The sequence below is a fragment of the Coregonus clupeaformis genome, chromosome 21 (assembly GCF_020615455.1).
Source record: "Coregonus clupeaformis isolate EN_2021a chromosome 21, ASM2061545v1, whole genome shotgun sequence".
Taxonomy (NCBI): domain Eukaryota; kingdom Metazoa; phylum Chordata; class Actinopteri; order Salmoniformes; family Salmonidae; genus Coregonus; species Coregonus clupeaformis.
In genome coordinates, this window is record NC_059212.1 from 36680679 (window position 1) to 36700938 (window position 20260).

The following is a 20260-nucleotide window of genomic DNA, read 5'->3' on the forward strand; positions in this document are numbered from 1 at the left end:
TGAGTTTTGTCATGCTAATACTTATAGTATAATGCTTACACTAATACGTTATTGTGCTTTACAGATAATGCATTGATTCCATAGTGCAATACACTGCTCTTTTGAGATGTATCATCATACTCATACATTGTGCCACTCTACTGCTTGCTGTTATTTAACCACCATCCCAGTTGTTGTGTGGGTGTGCAACCAGAGTGGTCAAGGCAAACTGAACACAGATGGTTGGAGGTATTTTCTAAATCTTTTTTTATTTCACCTTTATTTTGAAAAGGAGTCATGCTGAGTGTGAGTGTGAGACTGTCATTGTTCAGGAACAGATAGTATTTCGTTTTCTGCACTTGATTGAGCTTGTGTGAGGCAATGGAACTAATAGAAAAGTCCCAAAAGTGCAAGTCCCGCCCACCTGGTACTTCAAGGCACGTTCAATCAAACGTATTTGAATGAAAACAATACTTTTTAAAACCAGGTCTAGTTGTTGGTGGTGAATATTAATTCAAGTGGCTGTGAGTGACTAATGGGAGTCATGTCTCTGGAGAGTATTATTTTGTTGAGGAGTATTATTTTGTTGAGAAGTATTATTTTGTTGAGAAGTATTATTTTGTTGAGGAGTACTATTTTGTTGAGGAGTATTATTTTGTTGAGGAGTATTATTTATTTTTAGAAGTATTATTTTGTTGAGGAATATTATTTTGTTATTTAGATTGGCTATTTTTAACTAGTTTGAGTCGTGCTGACATGACGCAGACTCATCAATGTGATTCACAGTAGCTCCCAGAGGCCCCCGCCACAGTAGCTCCCAGAGGCCCCCGCCACAGCCCTCCTCAGTCAGTTAATGACACCATTTTCACTCAAGGCTAGAAATGAATAATGAAGGAGAAAGTGTGTCATGTGGCGCCTCTTACGATAGCCAAGACAAACACAGTCTCTCATGCACACATGTACGGCTGCACACACACACACACACACACACACACACACACACACACACACACACACACACACACACACACACACACACACACACACACACACACACACACACACACACACACACAAACAAACACACACACACACACACACACATTAACAGAGTGATGCAGCAGCAAAGCTGTGGGTATCACAGTTTACATACACAGGTCCCTCGAAGTGTTGCTCTGTGGGAAAGAGGCTCTCAGGCCAAAGGGACTTTTGAGCACACTCAGAGAAATGTTACGGTAAAAGGATGTTGCCATGGATACTACATTAGCTCTGACTGCTTCGATGCCAGTCTCTATTTGAACCATTCCGTCGTCCATCCATCTGTCATCTGATAATTCATCCATACAATTCTAATTTTACTGTAACTACCGACATCCACAGCCATTCTGTATTACCTGAGTATACCAAACATTAGGAACACCTTCCTAATATTGAGTTGCAACCCCCCCTCAGAACAGCCTCAATTCGTTGGGGCATGGACTCTACAAGGTGTTGAAAGTGTTCCACGGGGATGCTGGCCCATGTTGACTCCAATGCTTCCCACAGTTGTGTCAAGTTGGCTGGATGTCCTTTGGGTGGTGGACCATTCTTGATACACATGGGAAACTGTTGAGCGTGAAAAACCCAGCAGCGGTGCAGTTCTTGACACAAACCAGTGTACCTGGCACCTACTACCATACCCCGTTCAAAGGCACTTAAATATTTTGTCTTGCCCATTCACTTTCTGAATGGCACATATACACAATCCATGTCTCAATTGTCTTTAACCTGTCTCCTCCAGTTCATCTACATTGATTGAAGTGGATTTAACAAGTGACATCAATAAGGGATCATAGCTTTCACCTGGATTCACCTGGTCAGTCTATGTCATGGAAAGAGCAGGTGTTCTTAATGTTTTGTAAACTCAGTGTATATATAATAGTTTCCATTGTAATGATATGCTCCCCCCCCCCAACACCAATGTAATCAGCATTGTCATTATCATCGGTTTGTCACATGATTGTCTTGAACTGTATATGGTAATGTAAAAAAGCCCTTTCCTTAACCTTGTGGCCCTTACACCGTTTGAGTGGGTGATCCTGGCGACCATCACGGCCAACTGCATCGTCCTGGCCCTGGAGCAACATCTTCCTGGGGAGGACAAGACCCCCATGGCCAAAAGACTGGTGAGACTACAGGCCTTGATCGGTTAATATTAGGCATTTAGGCTACATCTCAAATGGCACCATATTCACTATATAGTGTTGTAACTTAAATGGGTTACAGAGTTTACAGTTTATTTCATAGCCAGACATAATTATTTGCAGATATGGATTACAGTTTACAAGTGAGGTCATTGTATTTTATTGCAATACATGTGACAGAACTATTTTAATCTTTCTGTTGTATTGGTTGAAAACTGCAAGTACCATAATGTCTTGAGGCAGGAAGTGAAAACAATATGTTTTGTACAGTCTAAAGTGGTAAAATGTAACGTGAACGATTTAATTCACTCAAAGAACCTTTCATCTCATAACTAAAAAGTAAAGTAGTGCACTATAATTAGGGAATAGGGTGCCATTTGGGATGCATGTTGCCAGGGTTGTGGGTTCGATAAAATAATGTATGCGCTAACTGTAAGTGGCTCTGGATAAGAGCGTCTGCTAAATGACTAAAATGTAAATGTATGTTACTTTACAGTAAACAATATGCCTAGCTGCCCATTTCCAGGTTAACAAGTCTAATTGCCATTCGGACCTATGGTTTCTGTTTTATTTTTTATTTTTTTATTTTTTTATGTTGGCTGTGATATGCTGCGTTCACGTGCTATCAGAAACTCGGAACCTAACTTACAGTTTTTCTTAATGGTTTTGGTATTTTCACAAGTATGTGTTGTATTGATGTTGTCGCATGCCTCATCCATGGCCAGAAGGAGGGTGGCACGCTCATGGTGATGGCAATCGTACACCTTCCACCTCCATGCTGAAAAATAATCCTCAATAGGGTTGAGGAAAGGAGAGTATGGGGCAGGTATAGGGTCATGAATCAGGGATGGGCCCAAAACCATGCCTGGACCACCTCTGCATGCTCAATTTTGTTGAGAATCACAATGAGGTGTGCAGCGTTGTAGGATCCAAGTAAAGGCCTACGTCCTACCTCACCATCTTCAGAGATAGCTGCGCACATGGAGATGTTTCCCCCACGTTGTCCAGGCACTTGGACGGTCGCCCGTTGGCTGAGTTTTGGCCAGGTTGAAGCCCGCTTCATCAAAAAATATATACTTGTGATGGTTCACAGCAGCATCAAGCACCATCACCCTCTAAAAATCTATTTTGGTTACTTATTTTTACAGTATAATTCCAATATGGTATTGTGAAGTAGCATGTGCATTAAATAGTAACTGTGCTGTGCCTGAACATACTCGGCCCACAGTTGTTTCACCCGGTCAATGTTTCTCTCAAAAGGCACCAGGTAAATGTGTTTCATAGATACCTGGTGCCTCTTCAAAAGGCGGGCGATTGTTAGTAGGCTGATGGATGCCACATTGGCAAAGGTGTCATCGTTTTCCTCCACGGTCTGCTTTATTTCAGACAGCAGTATGTCATTCCTGGCCCACACCATTTCCACCACTGCCCATTCCTGCTGGTCGGTCAGCACACAGCCATGGCCACCACCATGTGGTCTTCTGTCAATTCTGAGGGTAGAACAGAGTATACTGTCAATAGATCATACTGTAAGACTACTAACATGTTTTGTGAATTTACATGCATTACTACATGTAATTTACTGTAAATGTAATGGTAAAGCATAGTGCATATCCTGCAGACTTACCGGTTTTCTTGGCAAAATGTTCTCTTGATCGAATTGACAGTTCCCTGCCGTCTGCCTCCCTCTCTCTGATGTCCACCTCTTTGACGGGGACCATGCCCACCCTCTTTGACGGGGTCCATGCCCACCTAGTTTACCTCTTTGACGGGGACCATGCCCACCTAGTTTGACCTCTCTGATGGGCCTCTTGTCCAAAAACTCTTTGATTTCTTCCTCTCTCTTGCTGTCTATCCTGCTCCATGTTCACACACCATTTTATATGGTGACCAATTGTGGTTACTACTATGGGAAATCAAATAGCAATAATGAGTAGTCATTATGTATGGTTAGCATGTATCATACATGTAATTTAGATGTTTATACTTTACAAACACACATATTATTTCTGTAGTTCTCAAATTCCATATATAGTAGACAAACCAGTTTAAAATCTATAGGTTTACCAAACGGTTAAATTATTAACCATTAAGCACAGTTGGATTAAGTGATGGTCAAATGTATTTAAATAAATGAGAAGAGAATCATATGAAAAGTATTGTAAGCATTGCATTGTGAACGGCAATTACTTTATATGAAAGGTATTTCTAGATGAAACACTGATTAGGTTTGGTGAAAAAGTTACTGTGTGATTTTGTGTGTTGTACATAGTCAATTGAAAATGTGCTTAAAGTTTTGAAAGAACTGCCTTTTTTGATTATCTGTTTTGAGTTTTGTACTAAGAGTTGTGTGAAATTTTACCACATACTTGTGAAAATAGTACAAAAGCGATAAAAAAATAAATAATGAATTTGCGTAGAGCTTCCGATTTGTGGATTCTGATACTTCCCAAGTGGGAAACTCGGGATCATATTTTTACGAGTTAGCAAGTCGGAAATGTCAGAGTTTCCTAGTTCAGACTAGCACTTGAACACGGCATTAAACTGCACATTCTCATGCATGCATACCCTCACAAACATACCTGTGTAAATGTACTATATGGTTTGTGTCCCTCTGATGTTCTAATGCATCCATACTGTATCTTCCCCCTACAGGAGTGTACTGAGCCTTACTTCATCGGGATCTTCTGTTTTGAGTTTGGCATCAAGCTGGTGGCCCTGGGCTTTGTGTTCCATAAAGGCTCCTACCTGAGGAACGGATGGAATATCATGGACTTCATCGTGGTGGTCAGCGGGTGAGTTACAACTAGTGAAATATGGATTGCTATGCATTTGTGTGGGACATTTGGACTAGAAGCTCTGGCACACTTACGATTGACAAATATCACTTGTTTATTTTGTGCCAATGTTTTGGCTTCAAGGCCTTAGTCAGAACATTTTCTTGGAGCTCAGCTGGTGAGGGACAGCATGGGCCTCTTACGTCTCCTCTCCGTGACCTCCAAACCTGTGGCTATGTGTCCACAGTGGTTTTTCCTTGTGGACAATGCAAACAGATCCATATGGATCTTGTCTTCTGCAGTTAGGCAGTTACTATTAATGATTGGTTAGATAGCTGTTCATTATTACAAAATGAAAATGTGTGTTCACTCATGTGTGCTTATGCATAACAAGGTGAAGTGTGTGATTCCCCTGCACAGTGTGGCTATGCAGCCAGCAGATAGGTGGGTGGATAAGTGGATTGGCTGTCGTGTCGAAAACCTGTTTAGTTTTGCCCCCCAGGGCCTCTGTGAATTACATGTAAATGTAGTCAGAAAGAGAGAGAGAGAGAGAGATAGAGAGAGAGAGAGAGAGAGAGAGGGAGAGAGAGAGAGAGAGAGAGCATAGAGAGAGAGAGAGAGCATAGAGAGAGAGAGAGAGAGAGAGAGAGAGAGAGAGAGAGAGAGAGAGAGAGCATAGAGAGAGAGAGAGAGAGAGAGAGAGAGAGAGAGAGAGAGACAGAGAGAGAGAGAGCTTGGGTTAATTTATGCTTTATGTTTATCTAACACTTTACTTATTCATAATGCTCTAAGTCAACATTATTGGCATCCATATTGGGTGTGTTCTGTTGTATGGAGGGAAGCAGCATACAGCATACAGTATTCAGGGAAGATAGCTGTCGGCATGTTGACATCACAGCTCACCTCAACGCCCACATCTCTCTCTCTCTCTCTCTCTTCACTTTCTCTCGCTGAATGCACTTACATAAAAGGACCTGCATCACGTTAACACACCGTTTAGAACAGAGCCAAACTCAACAGCTGTTCTATCACCATTTAGTAGATACTGTCTAAAAAATATGGAAGAATCTAAAACAGAGCCTCTAGGTGTAAAATATATATTATAAATGTTTTCTCTAGGACACAATACCCAAAAAGTGCAATCTGCAGAAAAGCTACAGAGACAAACATTTTGGTTACTCAACCATAATAATCAGTGGGGGGGTCACGGAAGGTCAGAGAGACCACTCCATGTCCGTACAGCCTCTGGATTCAAGTATTATGAGGACAGACAAACTGTCTGGCGCGGTCATATACTGTAGTTTATAGAGGCGTTTGTATAGTGTGTCCTTTTGTCTGAGCCAGTAATGAGTAAAAGAGAAAACATCCATGCTGTTCTCTTATTGTGTCATGAGCAGTCATCTAGTTAATGTTGAAAAGAGAGGTGGATAATGGCTCTCGACTACAGAGCCAGCACTTTATTATCAAGTAGAACAGTCTCCTGCTGGGTGGTCAAAAAGTGTACAGTATGTGTACTGTATGTGTAGTGTGTGTGTGTGAGAGAGAGAGAAAGAGAGAGAGAGAGAGAGAGAGAGAGAGAGAGAGAGAGAGAGAGAGAGAGAGAGAGAGAGAGAGAGAGAGAGAGAGAGAGAGAGAGAGAGAGAGAGAGAGAGAGAGAGAGAGAGAGAGAGAGAGAGAGAGAGAGAGAGAGAGAGAGAGAGAGAGAGAGAGAGAGAGAGAGAGAGAGAGAGAGAGAGAGAGAGAGAGAGAGAGAGAGAGAGAGAGAGAGAGAGAGAGAGAGAGAGAGAGAGAGAGAGATAGAGAGAGAGAGAGTTGTTAATGCACTATGCCTGTGGAGGCCTCTAGGTCAGGTCAGGACCTGGGTGAATCAGAGCTGTTTCAGTTCGATGCTTCATCCCCTGACAAGTGTCACTATTTCAAATGAGAGATGTGTCATGTTTTTTCCTGCTACTCATTGCTACTCATGCTCAGTATATTGCATGCTGTGCACTGTATATTACTGTGAGCGATAACAGTGGTGGAAAAAATACTTAATTGTCATACTTGAGTAAAATTAAAGATACCTTAATAGAAAATGACTCAGGTACCCGAGCGGTTAAGAGTGTTGAGCCAGTAACCGAAAGGTTGGTGGTTTGAGCCCCTGAGCTGACTAAGTGAATAATCTGTCGATGTGCCCTTGAGCAAGGCACTTAACCCTAATTGCTCCTATAAATCGCTCTGGATTAGATCGTCTGCTAAATTACTAAAATGTGAAAGTTACCCAGTAAAATACTTCTTGAGTAAAAGTCTAAAAGTATCTTTGTTTTAAACATACTTAAGTACAGTGGTGGAAAAAGTACTCAATTGTCATACAAAATTAATACTATTCATAAAAATCTTCCCCAAAATCTTTCTCCAAAAGTTCCAAAAGACCTTACTGCACTTATCTGACATACTTTCTGGTGGAAGGCATGTTCCCCCTCCCCTCCCCTCCCCTCCCCTCTCCTCCCCTCCCCTCCCCTCCTCTCCTCTCCTCTCCTCTCCTCTCCTCCTCTCCTCTCCTCTCCCTCTCCTCTCCTCTCTCTCTCTCTCCTCTCCTCTCCCTCTCCTCTCCTCTCCTCTCCTCTCCTCTCCTCTCCTCTCCTCTCCTCTCCTCTCCTCTCCTCTCCCCTCCCATCTAGGAAGTAAGTCAGACATAAAAGGAACGTGTCACGGCTGCGGCCGACTGGGAAATGAAACAAGGCCAGTGGGCCAGTAGCTGGCGGCTTTCATTCCGTCTGAAATTAATGAAATTGTTGGAACCTAATCTACAGGGACTCAGAGCTCAATTAAGAATTCTTAATTTTTTGATGGGGAGCGTGTGTAGAAAACCCCAGATTTGCAGCGATTCTGAACGTGGTCAATTACAGTAGCTCCCCCGGCAACAAGTTTGGTACAGGTGGATTAGATGTCATTGATTAGCGTAGACTTGTATGCCAGGTGAATTGTATTGCATATGTCGGTACCCCAATTATGCATTAGTAGAACTGGATAGCTACAGTATATTATGCACTTATACAGTACTATGTATGTTTAGGAGTTTCTTGTTGCTTGGATTTGAACATGCAACCCTTTAGTCTCTAGTCCATGTCTCTCCACGTCTCTACCCTCTTTGCCACACTGCATCCCATTGTACTACTCACCAATCAATGTACTACTCACCAATCAATCAATCAATCAATCAATCATGCGTCATTCAGTCACATGTCCCGCTGTGTCTCAACCCTCTATGCCACACTGCATCCCATTGTACTACTCATCCCTCTATCTACTGTATGTGACAGCCTGAAATGACAGACTACAGACCAATTCATCATTCCCGCTCCTCGCCCCTCTCTCTCTACTGTATGTGTCAGACCAACTCATCGTTCCTGCTCCCTGCTCCCCTCACCCGCCAGCCCGATCCTCCACCCTTCGCACCCCGCCCCTTGTGCCCCTCTCTGCTGTCCCTGTTGGAGAGTGTGTGTGACACTTAGCTGTAATGCATAATAGATTTGGGTGGGTGTTCTGAATGATTCAATAGCCATCTAGCACAGAGACAGCTACTCCATGCTGTGTGTGTGTGTGTGTGTGTGTGTGTGTGTGTGTGTGTGTGTGTGTGTGTGTGTGTGTGTGTGTGGCGCGCGTGTGTGTGTGGTGTGTGTGTGTGTGTGTGTGTGTGCGTGCTTGCATGTGTGTGTGTGTGGGAGTGGATGACCTGTACTCAGTATTGCCTCACAACTCACACACAGCTATACTGTATACAGAACACAGACCCTGCTCCTCAGCATATATTCAGTCCACCTCTTTATTCCCCTTTGTTTTCCTTCTCAGTCTGTATACAGCAATGGCTCTTTTATACAGCAGTTATCCCCTAAACCAATCAATTAATCAATTAACAAATTAATCACTCAACAAATTAATCCATTAACCAAATAATCACTCAACCAATCAATCGTGCATCATTCAGTCACATAATCCCATTGTGCCCTTGATAGTGAACTCAAGAAATGAATTGATATGTTATATTGCATTAGAAGTACTTGTACTCACCATGGGTGGTAACCTTGAGTTTAAAAAGAGAGTGTGTGTAGGGGTCTCATTTCCAATCGTGTTTTGCTAATTGAACTGTATAAACAATTGTTTCTAGTCCCATGTGGGTAGTCGTTGTGAAAACACAGACCCAGCTATTTATTCTGTGACTAATAATGGATTAAGCCGCCTACTTTTCTAATCCCAATGGAAGCATGCGGAACGTTTTATAAAACATTATGTTTATGAAGTTAAATGGAAGATAATGCACTTAAGACTAGTACAGTCATCTATAGGCGTACACACAGGACTCCTCTGTTTGTCTTGTCATTCGCTGTAAGCAGTCTTCTTAAAATGGCAGCAACGTGATGTTCAAATAGAGTTTCTCTCTCCTTTTTTCTTATATTTCCCTCCCAGTGTTCAGTGGTTGTTCTCTGTGTAGGTGGAGGTGTGTGGGAGAGACCGGCAGGCCACATTCTGTTCATGTAATGAATTCAAGCACTTAAAAGTCAGTTTCAGTACAATACAGTGTTACACTATGAGGCGACCGGGAAGGCAGCGCAACCACTCAGTGTAACGTGAACGAACGACGACAAACCAACACGGAAACAGCATAAATCAATTCCAGAAATCTGGCTCAGCTATTCATATCTGTACATTACATTAACATCTACATTCTTAGAAAAAAAGGTGCTATCTAGAACCTTAAAGGGTTCTTCGGCTGTCCCCATAGGAGAACCCTTTGAAGAACCCTTTTTGGTTCCAGGTAGAACCCTTTTGGGTTCCATGTAGAACACTAATGTAACCAAAAAGGGTTATCCTATGGGGACAGCCGAACAACCCTTTGGGAACCCTTTATTCTCAGATTGTACTGAACATTCACTCTAATAGCTAATGTATTTCTCCAGTTCAGGTCATGGTGGATTTAGACTGTGTAGATGTGACAGTTGGTCTGAGTAGCCTGAGTGCCAGTCTGTTTGTGCTATCATGTCAACTGGCACTAATTATCGTGTTTGGCTTAACAATGACAGCAATGTCATTGAGTTGGCAAGAGCACAAACAGATCTGGGACCAGGCTATTGGTCTTGTGGCTCTGAGAGCAAACCAAACCAGTCTCTCATTTGTGGTAAAAAGAAAACAACACTTGGAGAAAACATTTTTTAAAGGTTTTCCCTTGCATTGATTGTATTATTATTGTTGTTCTGGTGATTTGTTTGGACAGAAGGGATTCAGTAGCATGAAACTAGTGTTCTGTGGTCAGAAGAAATTATCTTCCAAAATCAGCCATGAAGGAGCAGCTTTTGTTCAATGTGTTTGATGGCTGTAGACTCCCACACCTCTCCACGCTCTCTCTCTGCTCTCTCTCTCTCTCTCTCTCTCTCTCTCTCTCTCTCTCTCTCTCTCTCTCTCTCTCTCTCTCTCTCTCTCTCTCGCCTTCTCTCTCTCTCTCCTTCTCTCTCTCTCTCTCTCTCCATCCCTCTCTCTATTGTGTGGGCTCACACTTGAGTTTCTGCCATGTGCTTTCTGCCCACCCTCCTCAAACACACCCTCCCCCACAATCCGCAGCACTTACTATCAGAAGTGAATTGATTAATCTATACGTAGAATAGAATGAATGCCTGTTCAAAGTCATACATGTATGGCGTCAGCAATGCAGCGTTCAGCACAATGTACAGGAAGTACAGTTAATACAGAGACTGATTTGCCTTTCTTTACTTCCTGTTGGTTGCTGTAAATGTTTTCAATGTTTGTGTGCGTGGGTGGAGGGATGTCAATACGTGCGTGGGTTGTTGAGGGATGTGAATAGGGTCGTTCCATGTCATTTCAGCAAGCCATGACACCCACCATCTCAGATTGTTCTTAACTCATTTCTGTAGTTAGAAACAGATAAGATTAGTATTCCTAAAACATTATTTTGGTGAAATAGAATTTTATCTCTGAGAAATTAATCTAATTGACTGCACCCAAATTGGCTATTTTAATTTATAGGATTCATATAATCTTCAATAAATATAGTAGCTAACATCCGATTTGGACCATAATTCTTCTTAACAATGAGTAAGACATGAGGAATCCAATACAATTTCAAAAGCCACCCACGGCACCCCCCTACACAACCCACGCCAATCCCACCCAAACAACCAGTGTACAGTATCAGTTCCCTATGTTTGACAAGTAGTATAAAGATGTGGTTTGGAGTATGCTTTTTCATCCTTTGTAATGTATTTCCTGTGACTCTGGTGATGGTCTCCCCCCACCCATTTAGAGAAATTAGTCGTGGTCAAAAGGGTGTGGTGGCAGTAGCAGGAACAGCGGCACCTAGTGGGCAAAACCTGGTACTTTCACACTAATTTATGGTAAATAATGTTTACCATAAATTAGTGTGAAAGTACCAGGTTTTGCCCACTAGGTGCCGCTGTTCCTGCTACTGCCACCACACCCTTTTTGTGTTTATTAAATGGATCACAATATTTTCTTTGCAACTTTGAGCAGAAAACCAATAGCTTTTGCTCATGATGAAAATACATTGTGTGGTCAATTGTGTGGTCAAGCCAGTCCTCTATGGAAGCAATTCAGATTGTCCTTCTCTTAGCAACCTAATGCTTCAACCCAACTATGGCAGCTCTCTGAGAGGGCTATCCGTATGGTGCAATTCTTATATGAAGACTTTTCCTACAAGCCCAAAACTTTGATGGACAAATGGGCGAGTGATTAAAATGTTGTGACGACCCTAATAAAATAATACAAATGTAAACCATTGCATGGCAGTCGTATGTTTTACAATACAATTATTAGAAAACATCTCTATATGTAGTGTGATTTACCATTAAACCCAACCCAGCCCAATACCGTTAGCCTTGCAAAACACTATACAGTGTGTGTTGGGGACTTGTACCATTGAAAACCACTAGAGAACATAACATTGAAACCATTAGAACTGCTGTAGCCTAAGGGTTTGCTTGTTCACCAGGAATGGTCTAACTAGTCAATTATTTTAAGGGAATAAACCACACACAGAGGGGCCGTTTCCTAGACACAAATTAAGCCTAAGAGAAGGACAAACTGAATTGCTTTCAGGACTGGCTTGAATTGTGAGGATGACCGCACAATTTATTTCCATCATGAACAAAAGCTATTGGTTTTCTACCCAAAGTTGCAAAGAAAATGTTGTAATCCATTTAATAAACACAAGAGACCAGCTAAATGGATATAAGTATCAGGAACAGTGGCATCTAGTGGGCAAAACGTGGTACTTCCACACTGATTTATGGTAAATAATGAAAATAAACATCACCAGATTCACAAGGAATACATTACATAGTATGGAGAAGCAATACTCCAAGCAGTAGCTCCATACTACTTGTCAAACTGATACTGTATACTGGTTGTTGGGGTGGAATTGGCTTGTGGGGTCCGTGGGTGGCTTTTGACAATTTTATTGGATTCCTCATGTCTAACTAATTTCAACAAAATATTGTTTCAGGAATGCTCATCTTATCTGTTTCGAACTACAGAAACGATTTCAGAACAATCTAAAATGGTGGGTGGAGAAATCCTATTTCTTATGCTTTTTGAGGTGGAATGACTCAGTAGCTATGTAGATGGATAGATGCCTGTAAGGTGTATTTGGTTCGTACACAAAACTATAGATCCATACTGAATGATGGCAATGTTCTGTCAAACTGATTGTATCGCTCTGAATGTGATAAGTTATCAGATGATAATTGTGGGTTAATTTGATTTCCTCAACGTAGAACGCTGCTGTCCCCCAAAGTCCCTTATTCATAAACCACACTGCTTATTAACCATTTATTCCATTGGAAAACATGTGTCGGCAGAATTCTGGCCACAGCAGGGGCCCACATGAACATCCCCGTGGACCTGCGGACCCTGAGGGCGGTGCGAGTCCTGAGGCCTCTCAAACTGGTCTCTGGGATCCCTAGTAAGTACACTGCATATCAATCACCAGCTGAAATATCAACCAGTTACATTATCATAATACCACAATCTGTACTTTACTACAATGTCTTATTCTCAGAGGCAATCAGGCATTAACTATTCATACACGTGTGTGGTGTCACCAGGCTTGCAGATCGTGCTGAAGTCCATCATGAAGGCCATGGTGCCTCTGCTCCAGATCGGCCTGCTCTTGTTCTTCGCCATTCTGATGTTCGCCATCATTGGCCTGGAGTTCTACAGCGGGAAGCTACACCACACCTGTCTACCTACTGCTGACATCCTGGGTAGGAACATACTCCACTCTCGCTCACACTCCCTGTATTTCATACACTACCCCAGTGGTTCCCAACCTGGGGTGTTAGGACCCCTGGGGTTACTTGGCCTATCCACAGGGGGCACTTGAGAAGACTCATTAGACCATAGGCCTACTGGTAAAATGCACATGAGAGGGGTACTTCAGGGGTAATCTGGGCAGAGCAAAATTCAGTTGGCAGTATAGTAACCGGAAAAGGTGGGGAACCATTGCACTACCCCACACTCTCTGTATTTCACACACTACCCCACACTCCCTCACACTCTCTCTCTAGCAAAACCTCTTTGCCAACGTCTACCTCTATCCCTGGAGGAGGTCCCCTTACCCTATGTGCTCCATTTTCTCCCTATTATACTGTATTTAACTTTAACAAACTGTATTTAACTCTCTCTCTCTCGCTCTCACTCTCTCTCTCCCCCATGCACTGTTATTAAGAACATCTTTATATAATGCTACTCTTATACCTGGCAGCTTCATGAGGACCATTCGGTCCCATCTAACCCTACTCTATAAGAATAAGTACTCTTAGAAAAAAGGGTTCCAAACGGGTTTTTCAGGAGAACCCTTTTTGGTTCCAGGTAGAACCCTTTTTGGTTACAGGTAGAACTATTTTGGGTTGCATGTAGAACCCTCTGTGGAAAGGGTTCTACATGGAACTGAAAAGGGTTCTACCTGGAACCAAAAGGGCTCTACCTGGAACCAAAAAGAGTTATTCAAAGGGTTCTCATATGGGGACAGCCAAATAACAATTTTAGGTTCTAGATAGCACCTATTTTTCTAAGAGTGTATTGTTGTTTTGTTTTTATTTACACAGTCATGTTTCAAACGGCTTTGTCTGACTTGTTTACTGTACTTACAGGCTTCTAATTTGCACAAAGGGTGGACAATTCCTTTGTTAGATGATGACATGGGGCAAACATATTATTAATGTTAGTACGCCCAACTGAGCTGCCAAGCTACATTTCAATTAGCCAACAATGATTACTCTGTAATCACACAAGCCAAAAATAGTATTTTATTTACTCTAACATGGAAAACAAATGGTTTGACCCACTGGTGTCAAGAAGGGCAGCAAAGAAGCCACTTCTCTCCAGGAAAAACATCAGGGACAGACTGATATTCTGGAAAAGGTACAGGGATTGGACTGCTGAGGACTGGGGTAACGTCATTTTCTCTGATGAATCCCCTTTCTGATTGTTTGGGACTTCCGGAAAGCACCTTGTCCGGAGAAGACAAGGTGAGCACTACCATCAGTCCTGTGTCATGCCAACAGTAAAGCATCCTGAGACCATTCATGTGTGGGGTTGCTTCTCAGCCAAGGGAGTGGGCTCACTCACAATTTTGCCTAAGAACACAGCCATGAATAAAGAATGGTATCAACACATCCTCCGAGAGCAACTTCTCCCAACCATCCAAGAACAGTTTGGTGACGACCAATGCCTTTTCCAGCATGATGGAGCACCTTGCCATAAGGCAAAAGTGATAACTAAGTGGCTCGGAGAACAAAACATCAAACTTTTAGGTCCATGGCCAGGAAACTCCCCAGACCTTAATCCCATTGATAACGTGGTCGATCCTCAAGAGGCGGGTGGACAAACAAATACCCACAAATTCTGAAAAACTCCAAGCATTGATTATGCAAGAATGGGCTGCCATCAGTCAGGATGTGGCCCAGAAGTTAATTGACAGCATGCCAGGGCGGATTGCAGAGGTCTTGAAAAAGAAGGGTCAACACTGCAAATATTGACTCTTTGCATAAACTTAATGTAATTGTCAATAAAAGCCTTTGACACTTATGGAATGCTTGTAATTATACTTCAGTATACTATAGTAACATCTGAAAAAAATATTTCATAACACTGAAGCAGCGAACTTTGTGAAGACCAATACTTGTGTCATTCTCAAAACTTTTGACCACAACTGTACATGATTCCATATGTGTTATTTCATAGTTTTGATGTCTTCACTATTATTCTACAATGTAGAAAATAGTAGAAAATAAAGAAAAACCCTTGAATGAGTAGGTGTGTCCAAACATTTGACTGGTACTGTATATGTAGATACTATATTACCTCAATTACCTCAAGTACCTCGTACCCCTGCACATTGACTCAGTACCGGTACTTCTTGTATATAGCCTTGGTATTGTTATTTGATTGTGTTACTATTTCCTTGTATTTTTTGTGCAAATATTTTTCTTACTTTTTAACACTGCGTTGTTGGGAATGGGCTCGTAAGTAAGCATTTCACGGTAAAGTCTACACCTGTGTATTCGGCGCATGTGACCAATACAATTTGATTTGAAACAACGAAAAAGCTGTGATTGGAAATTCAGCGCCATAGACAGCGGTGGTCAGACTCCCTATTCTGTTAGGTGGAATACTGCGACACTGTGTTGTTAGTTTAGTGAAGAAAGGGGCGTGCTACTTACACTTTAACCACCTCTGCATTGTCCTGTGTTAGAAAATGAGACGATGGATATGACCGAGGTGGAGTTTGCGTGCGGCGTGAGGAAGTGTCCGGAGAAGTACGACTGTGTTGGGTCGTGGATCGGCCCCAATGACGGCATCACCCAGTTTGACAACATCCTGTTCGCTGTGCTCACTGTCTTCCAGTGCATCACCATGGAGGGATGGACAGCTGTACTCTACAATGTGAGTGCCGTACACTCCAACTACTTTAAGGCTACTTTTTTCGTGCAGACACATTGAGGGCAGTGGCGATTTTAGCATGTAAATCTTGGTGGGGAAAAAACATATTAAAAAATGAAATGCATGCCAGCAAAGCCAGCAAAGCCACTACACAACACAACACAACACAACACTAAACAATTCATTCATTGCACTATAACGGTGACATACGGTGCCCACAAACTGTTAGGGCCTACATAAAGCTGTCCCAACAGCGGTCCCAACACCTTACCACTGCTACACCTGGCTATCAGCGGAGCCTTGTCTGGCAGCGAAAAAATGTACTGCCTTTAAAAAAAAACATAGCTGATATGGCTGACTTGCTTAAACAAATGTGGTTTCTACTGGCAATTGAGATGTAAAGTACAAACTATGGCATAAGGGGACGACGAGCGGATAAGAGGCAATCTGTAATTTCGATTAAGACATTAATGAGCGAGCTAGGACGGACGTAGTCAATAACTATTTGTTCAGAACTTTTGAAATGTACAGCGACAGAATTCAGAACATGGGCCGTTCTTACAGTATTCTCCCTGTACACCAAGTCAGAACCATAGGATAAATAAAGGGGACATATAAACAGACAATGAAAGCTCTTACAATATTCGATGATTACATTTCTCTAAAACAGGCTATAGGCTACATATGCACCACCAAGTCAGAACAGTAGGCTAAGTTATGAGGGTAAAAGGGACCAAATTATTAGGGTGAGGTATATGGGCTACTAACAGCTTACTACACAACATACACTTAGTATTACTTTCTTAGCTACAGTATACATATCTCCCTGGCATATTGCATAATTTATGCAGCAGCATACAATACATTTTTGGACTCACCTTGTTGTGCTGTGCTCACTTGAACCGGACGGTGGCACGGCGGTCCTTAGTGGGCAAATTATGTCATCAAACTTTGTCATCAAAGTCTGTCGTTCTCTGGATTTATGGTGCTTTCAAGACAACTGAGGACTCTGAAAAAAACAAGGTCGAATCATGAAGTCAGTGATCTTCAGGTCGGAGCTCTAAAAAGAGGCCAGAGTTCCCAACTTGCAATTCTGAGTTGGATGACCGTTCAAAACGTATTTTCCCTGTCAGAGCTCGTTCCCAGTTCCGAGTTTCCAGCTGTTTTAAGCACGGCAGAAGTCATGCTGGATTGCCAGCATGGCCAATGTTGAATGTTTATCCTTTTAAGCTTGGAAAAAAGACTAGTTGGACCATCAAATTATTATATATTTTTTTACATTGTTTGCTAACTGTGACAAATATTAATGCCAAAATAACACGCAAAACAGCCCCCCCCCCAAAAAAAAAAAAATGAAAACAACTGAATGACGAGTCGCCACTGATTGAGGGTCAAATCCTGTAATTCAACGTTTCACATACAGTGAATTATTTATCGATGTCAATGGGAGCTTTGCATGAATGTTGGGTATCTCTAAGGTTCGTGGATTCGTGGAGGATTCCTGAATGCATAGGCGGTTTGATAGGTGCCTCTCTATCTTGTATCTGTTCTTGTACTTGTATTTACATACACGTCTATGTGTGTTAGACCAACGATGCCTTGGGCTTTATGTGGAATTGGATCTACTTTATTCCTCTCATCATCATCGGCTCATTCTTCGTACTCAACCTGGTGTTGGGAGTCCTCTCTGGGTGAGTAAATAAAAGTGTGTGTGTGTGCGCGTGTGTGCGGATGTACAAGTTTGTGTGTGATTTTATGAGGGTTTTGGAAGGGGTATCAATGGATTGGCCCATGTCCTGCATGTATAGGGAGTTTGCCAAAGAGAGGGAGCGGGTGGAGAACAGGAGAGCCTTCATGAAGCTGAGACGCCAACAGCAGGTGGAGAGAGAACTCAACGGATACAGAGCCTGGATAGACCGAGCAGGTACTGTACTGTCACCTTAGAACCGCCACTAACCGAGAGATAACTAAGTAAGATGGAAACATTTATATATTATAAGATCCAAGTGGTGATTTGGATGCTATGGTTTGGTTGAAGTAGATAATGTTAATTTTGCCAGCTGCTGTGTTGCTTTTGAAATGGCTCTGCCCTGATGGAGATACCTGGTGAATATGTGGATGTAGGGTGACTTTGTGAAGCTGCAGTGCTATAATGGCAATCTACAGTATCTTTCTCCCACGCAAGTTGAGGTTGAGAGGAAGGTGAGACTGACTCACTGACTCAAGTGTGTATGTGTGAATGCGAGTCTGTGCGCATCCATGTGTGTGTGCGCGTCCGTGTTTGTGTGCATGTGCTCATCCATGTGTGTGTGCACATCTGTGTGTGTGTGTGTGTGTGTGTGTGCACATCTGTGTTTGTGTGTGCCCGTCCTTGTGTGTGTTTGAAATGTATGCGTTAGTCATAGAAATCAATAAGTGTTCCATCTCTGGAGGGGGTTATCAGGGCCCTGAAAGAGAAACGTTGGCTGCCAGGCGAGCGCTAGATGAGCTCTTACCTGATGTTGAGTTTCTCCCCCTCTCTGAGCATCAACACTATGCAACACTATACATTCAGCCCCAATACTAACCTTGGTAATGCTAAAACAATCATTTCAATATTACATTTCAACAGGTTAGCCCTATGATTTGCTCACAATCTTCCGAGAGTGCTAAGAGAGAGAGAGACCTATTTCTGTTTCAGGAGCACTTTATGATTGACCTTGAATTCACTTAGTGTGGATGACCTTGAAATATGTTCATCCCAATGTTACAGAGGAGGTGATGCTGGCTGAGGAGAACAAGAAGTCAGGGAGATCTGCTTTAGATGGTAAGAACCAGAAGACATTGAGAGGAGTCATCACCGAAATGTCCTATCAATGTCCTTCCACATTCACTACCCTTACTACAGTAATCCTTACAGTCCATTACAATACAGTACAATGTTTTTGACGATACATTAACCACTTCACCTTTTCACGACCTGCCTCTCTCCATCCACTACACGACAACTCCAGGTGTAAACAAAGGCAACATTTTGTTTCTCTTTGACCTCCGTTAGCAGAGAGCTGCTGTAGACAATTGAAAATGGCAGTGAAAAGGTCAAACCTCTTTCAGAGGAAAATATACTGTAAAACCCCTCAAGAAGTTCATTTGCTTTGTTTACTGTGTGGACATTGTGATTGTCTTGGTAACAGCAAAGTGAAAAAGGCTTGGCGTGCGCCTGTAGTGATATACCATCTGTCAACAAGGTCTTGTTTTTAGCCTGTTTTTGTTTCTCACTCCTTTTCAGAAGACGAATATGATTCATATGACACTTTCATTTACACCTTATCTAATATCTACCTTTCAAAATATATTTGTCTCTGCCTCCTTCCTCTCATGTTCAGAGGATTTCAGTCAGTTTGCCCTGAAAGCTAGTATGTCAGCGTGAATATGTGCCATTTCCAACCATTTCCATATCATTATCTTTATTTATAACTAGTTTGTCATTGACCATCCACGAAAGGGCTGGCTAGTGAAATGTGTTGTGTCATAAAGCATCTGTTGTTTCATGACAGACTGTCTATGCTATTAGAGACATTCTCTGTTTGTTCTAATTTGTTGTGTGTGTATTCAGTGCTGAAGCGGGCCACCAGTAAAAATGCAAAGCGTAGAGGAGGTCCTGGGGATGCAGAGATCTCCACTATAGGTGAGTGAGGAACACACAACCGAGACCCTCATATTAAGGCTTCTTGTTGTCTTTCTCTCCACTTCTGATCTCTTTCCCCCATATCTGTTTGACCTCTATTTGACCTCTTTAATATTTTCTACACCTTTTCTCTCTCCTCTCCAACCCTGACCTTTTTCTCTCTCCATATCCTTTCTCTCCCTCCCTCTCTTTCTTTCTATTTTCTCAAACTATCCTCCTCTCCTCTCATTCCTCCTCCCACAGGAGCACCTCGTATGCGGATCCGTACAGTGCGGCGTGGCCCGGTGGCGTACATGCGTCGTAAGGAGCGTATGCTGCGGATCTCCCTGCGGCGCATGGTGAAGACAGACACCTTCTACTGGACTGTCCTCAGCCTGGTGTTTCTCAACACCATCTGTGTGGCCATCGTCCACCATAACCAGCCAGACTGGCTCTCCACCTTCCTGTGTACGGTTGATCGATCAATTTATTGAATCAATAACATTGTATTTATATAGCCAATTTTACAACAATAATTCACATTCAGAAAAAAACTCCTGGACCTAAGCATAGGCTATGAATTGTATTTACAGTAGAACTTACAGTAGAAAATGTTTAATGCATTCTGAACAACTTTCAATATCTCTCCAGACTATTAAGATGTGGTTCTTCCATAGTACAGAGTTTATAACATAGCCTGAAAAAAAGCTTGGTTTGAACAG

The 20260-nt window shown here is 42.3% G+C and overlaps 1 protein-coding gene across 5 annotated transcripts in view; it reads left to right on the top strand.

The window, feature by feature from the left end:
- The window catches only part of LOC121535336 (voltage-dependent R-type calcium channel subunit alpha-1E), a 63993-nt gene that overhangs the window by 11335 nt on the left and 32398 nt on the right, over positions 1–20260 (top strand). For all 5 annotated transcript variants that reach the window (XM_041842301.2, XM_041842303.2, XM_041842302.2 and 2 more), the window contains 10 exons: positions 2039–2144; positions 4818–4957; positions 12808–12911; positions 13054–13212; positions 15705–15895; positions 17480–17583; positions 17701–17816; positions 18645–18698; positions 19488–19559; positions 19803–20006. In XM_041842301.2, the coding sequence (XP_041698235.1) occupies positions 2039–2144; positions 4818–4957; positions 12808–12911; positions 13054–13212; positions 15705–15895; positions 17480–17583; positions 17701–17816; positions 18645–18698; positions 19488–19559; positions 19803–20006 (1250 nt within the window). The remainder of the gene's footprint in view (positions 1–2038; positions 2145–4817; positions 4958–12807; positions 12912–13053; positions 13213–15704; positions 15896–17479; positions 17584–17700; positions 17817–18644; positions 18699–19487; positions 19560–19802; positions 20007–20260) is intronic.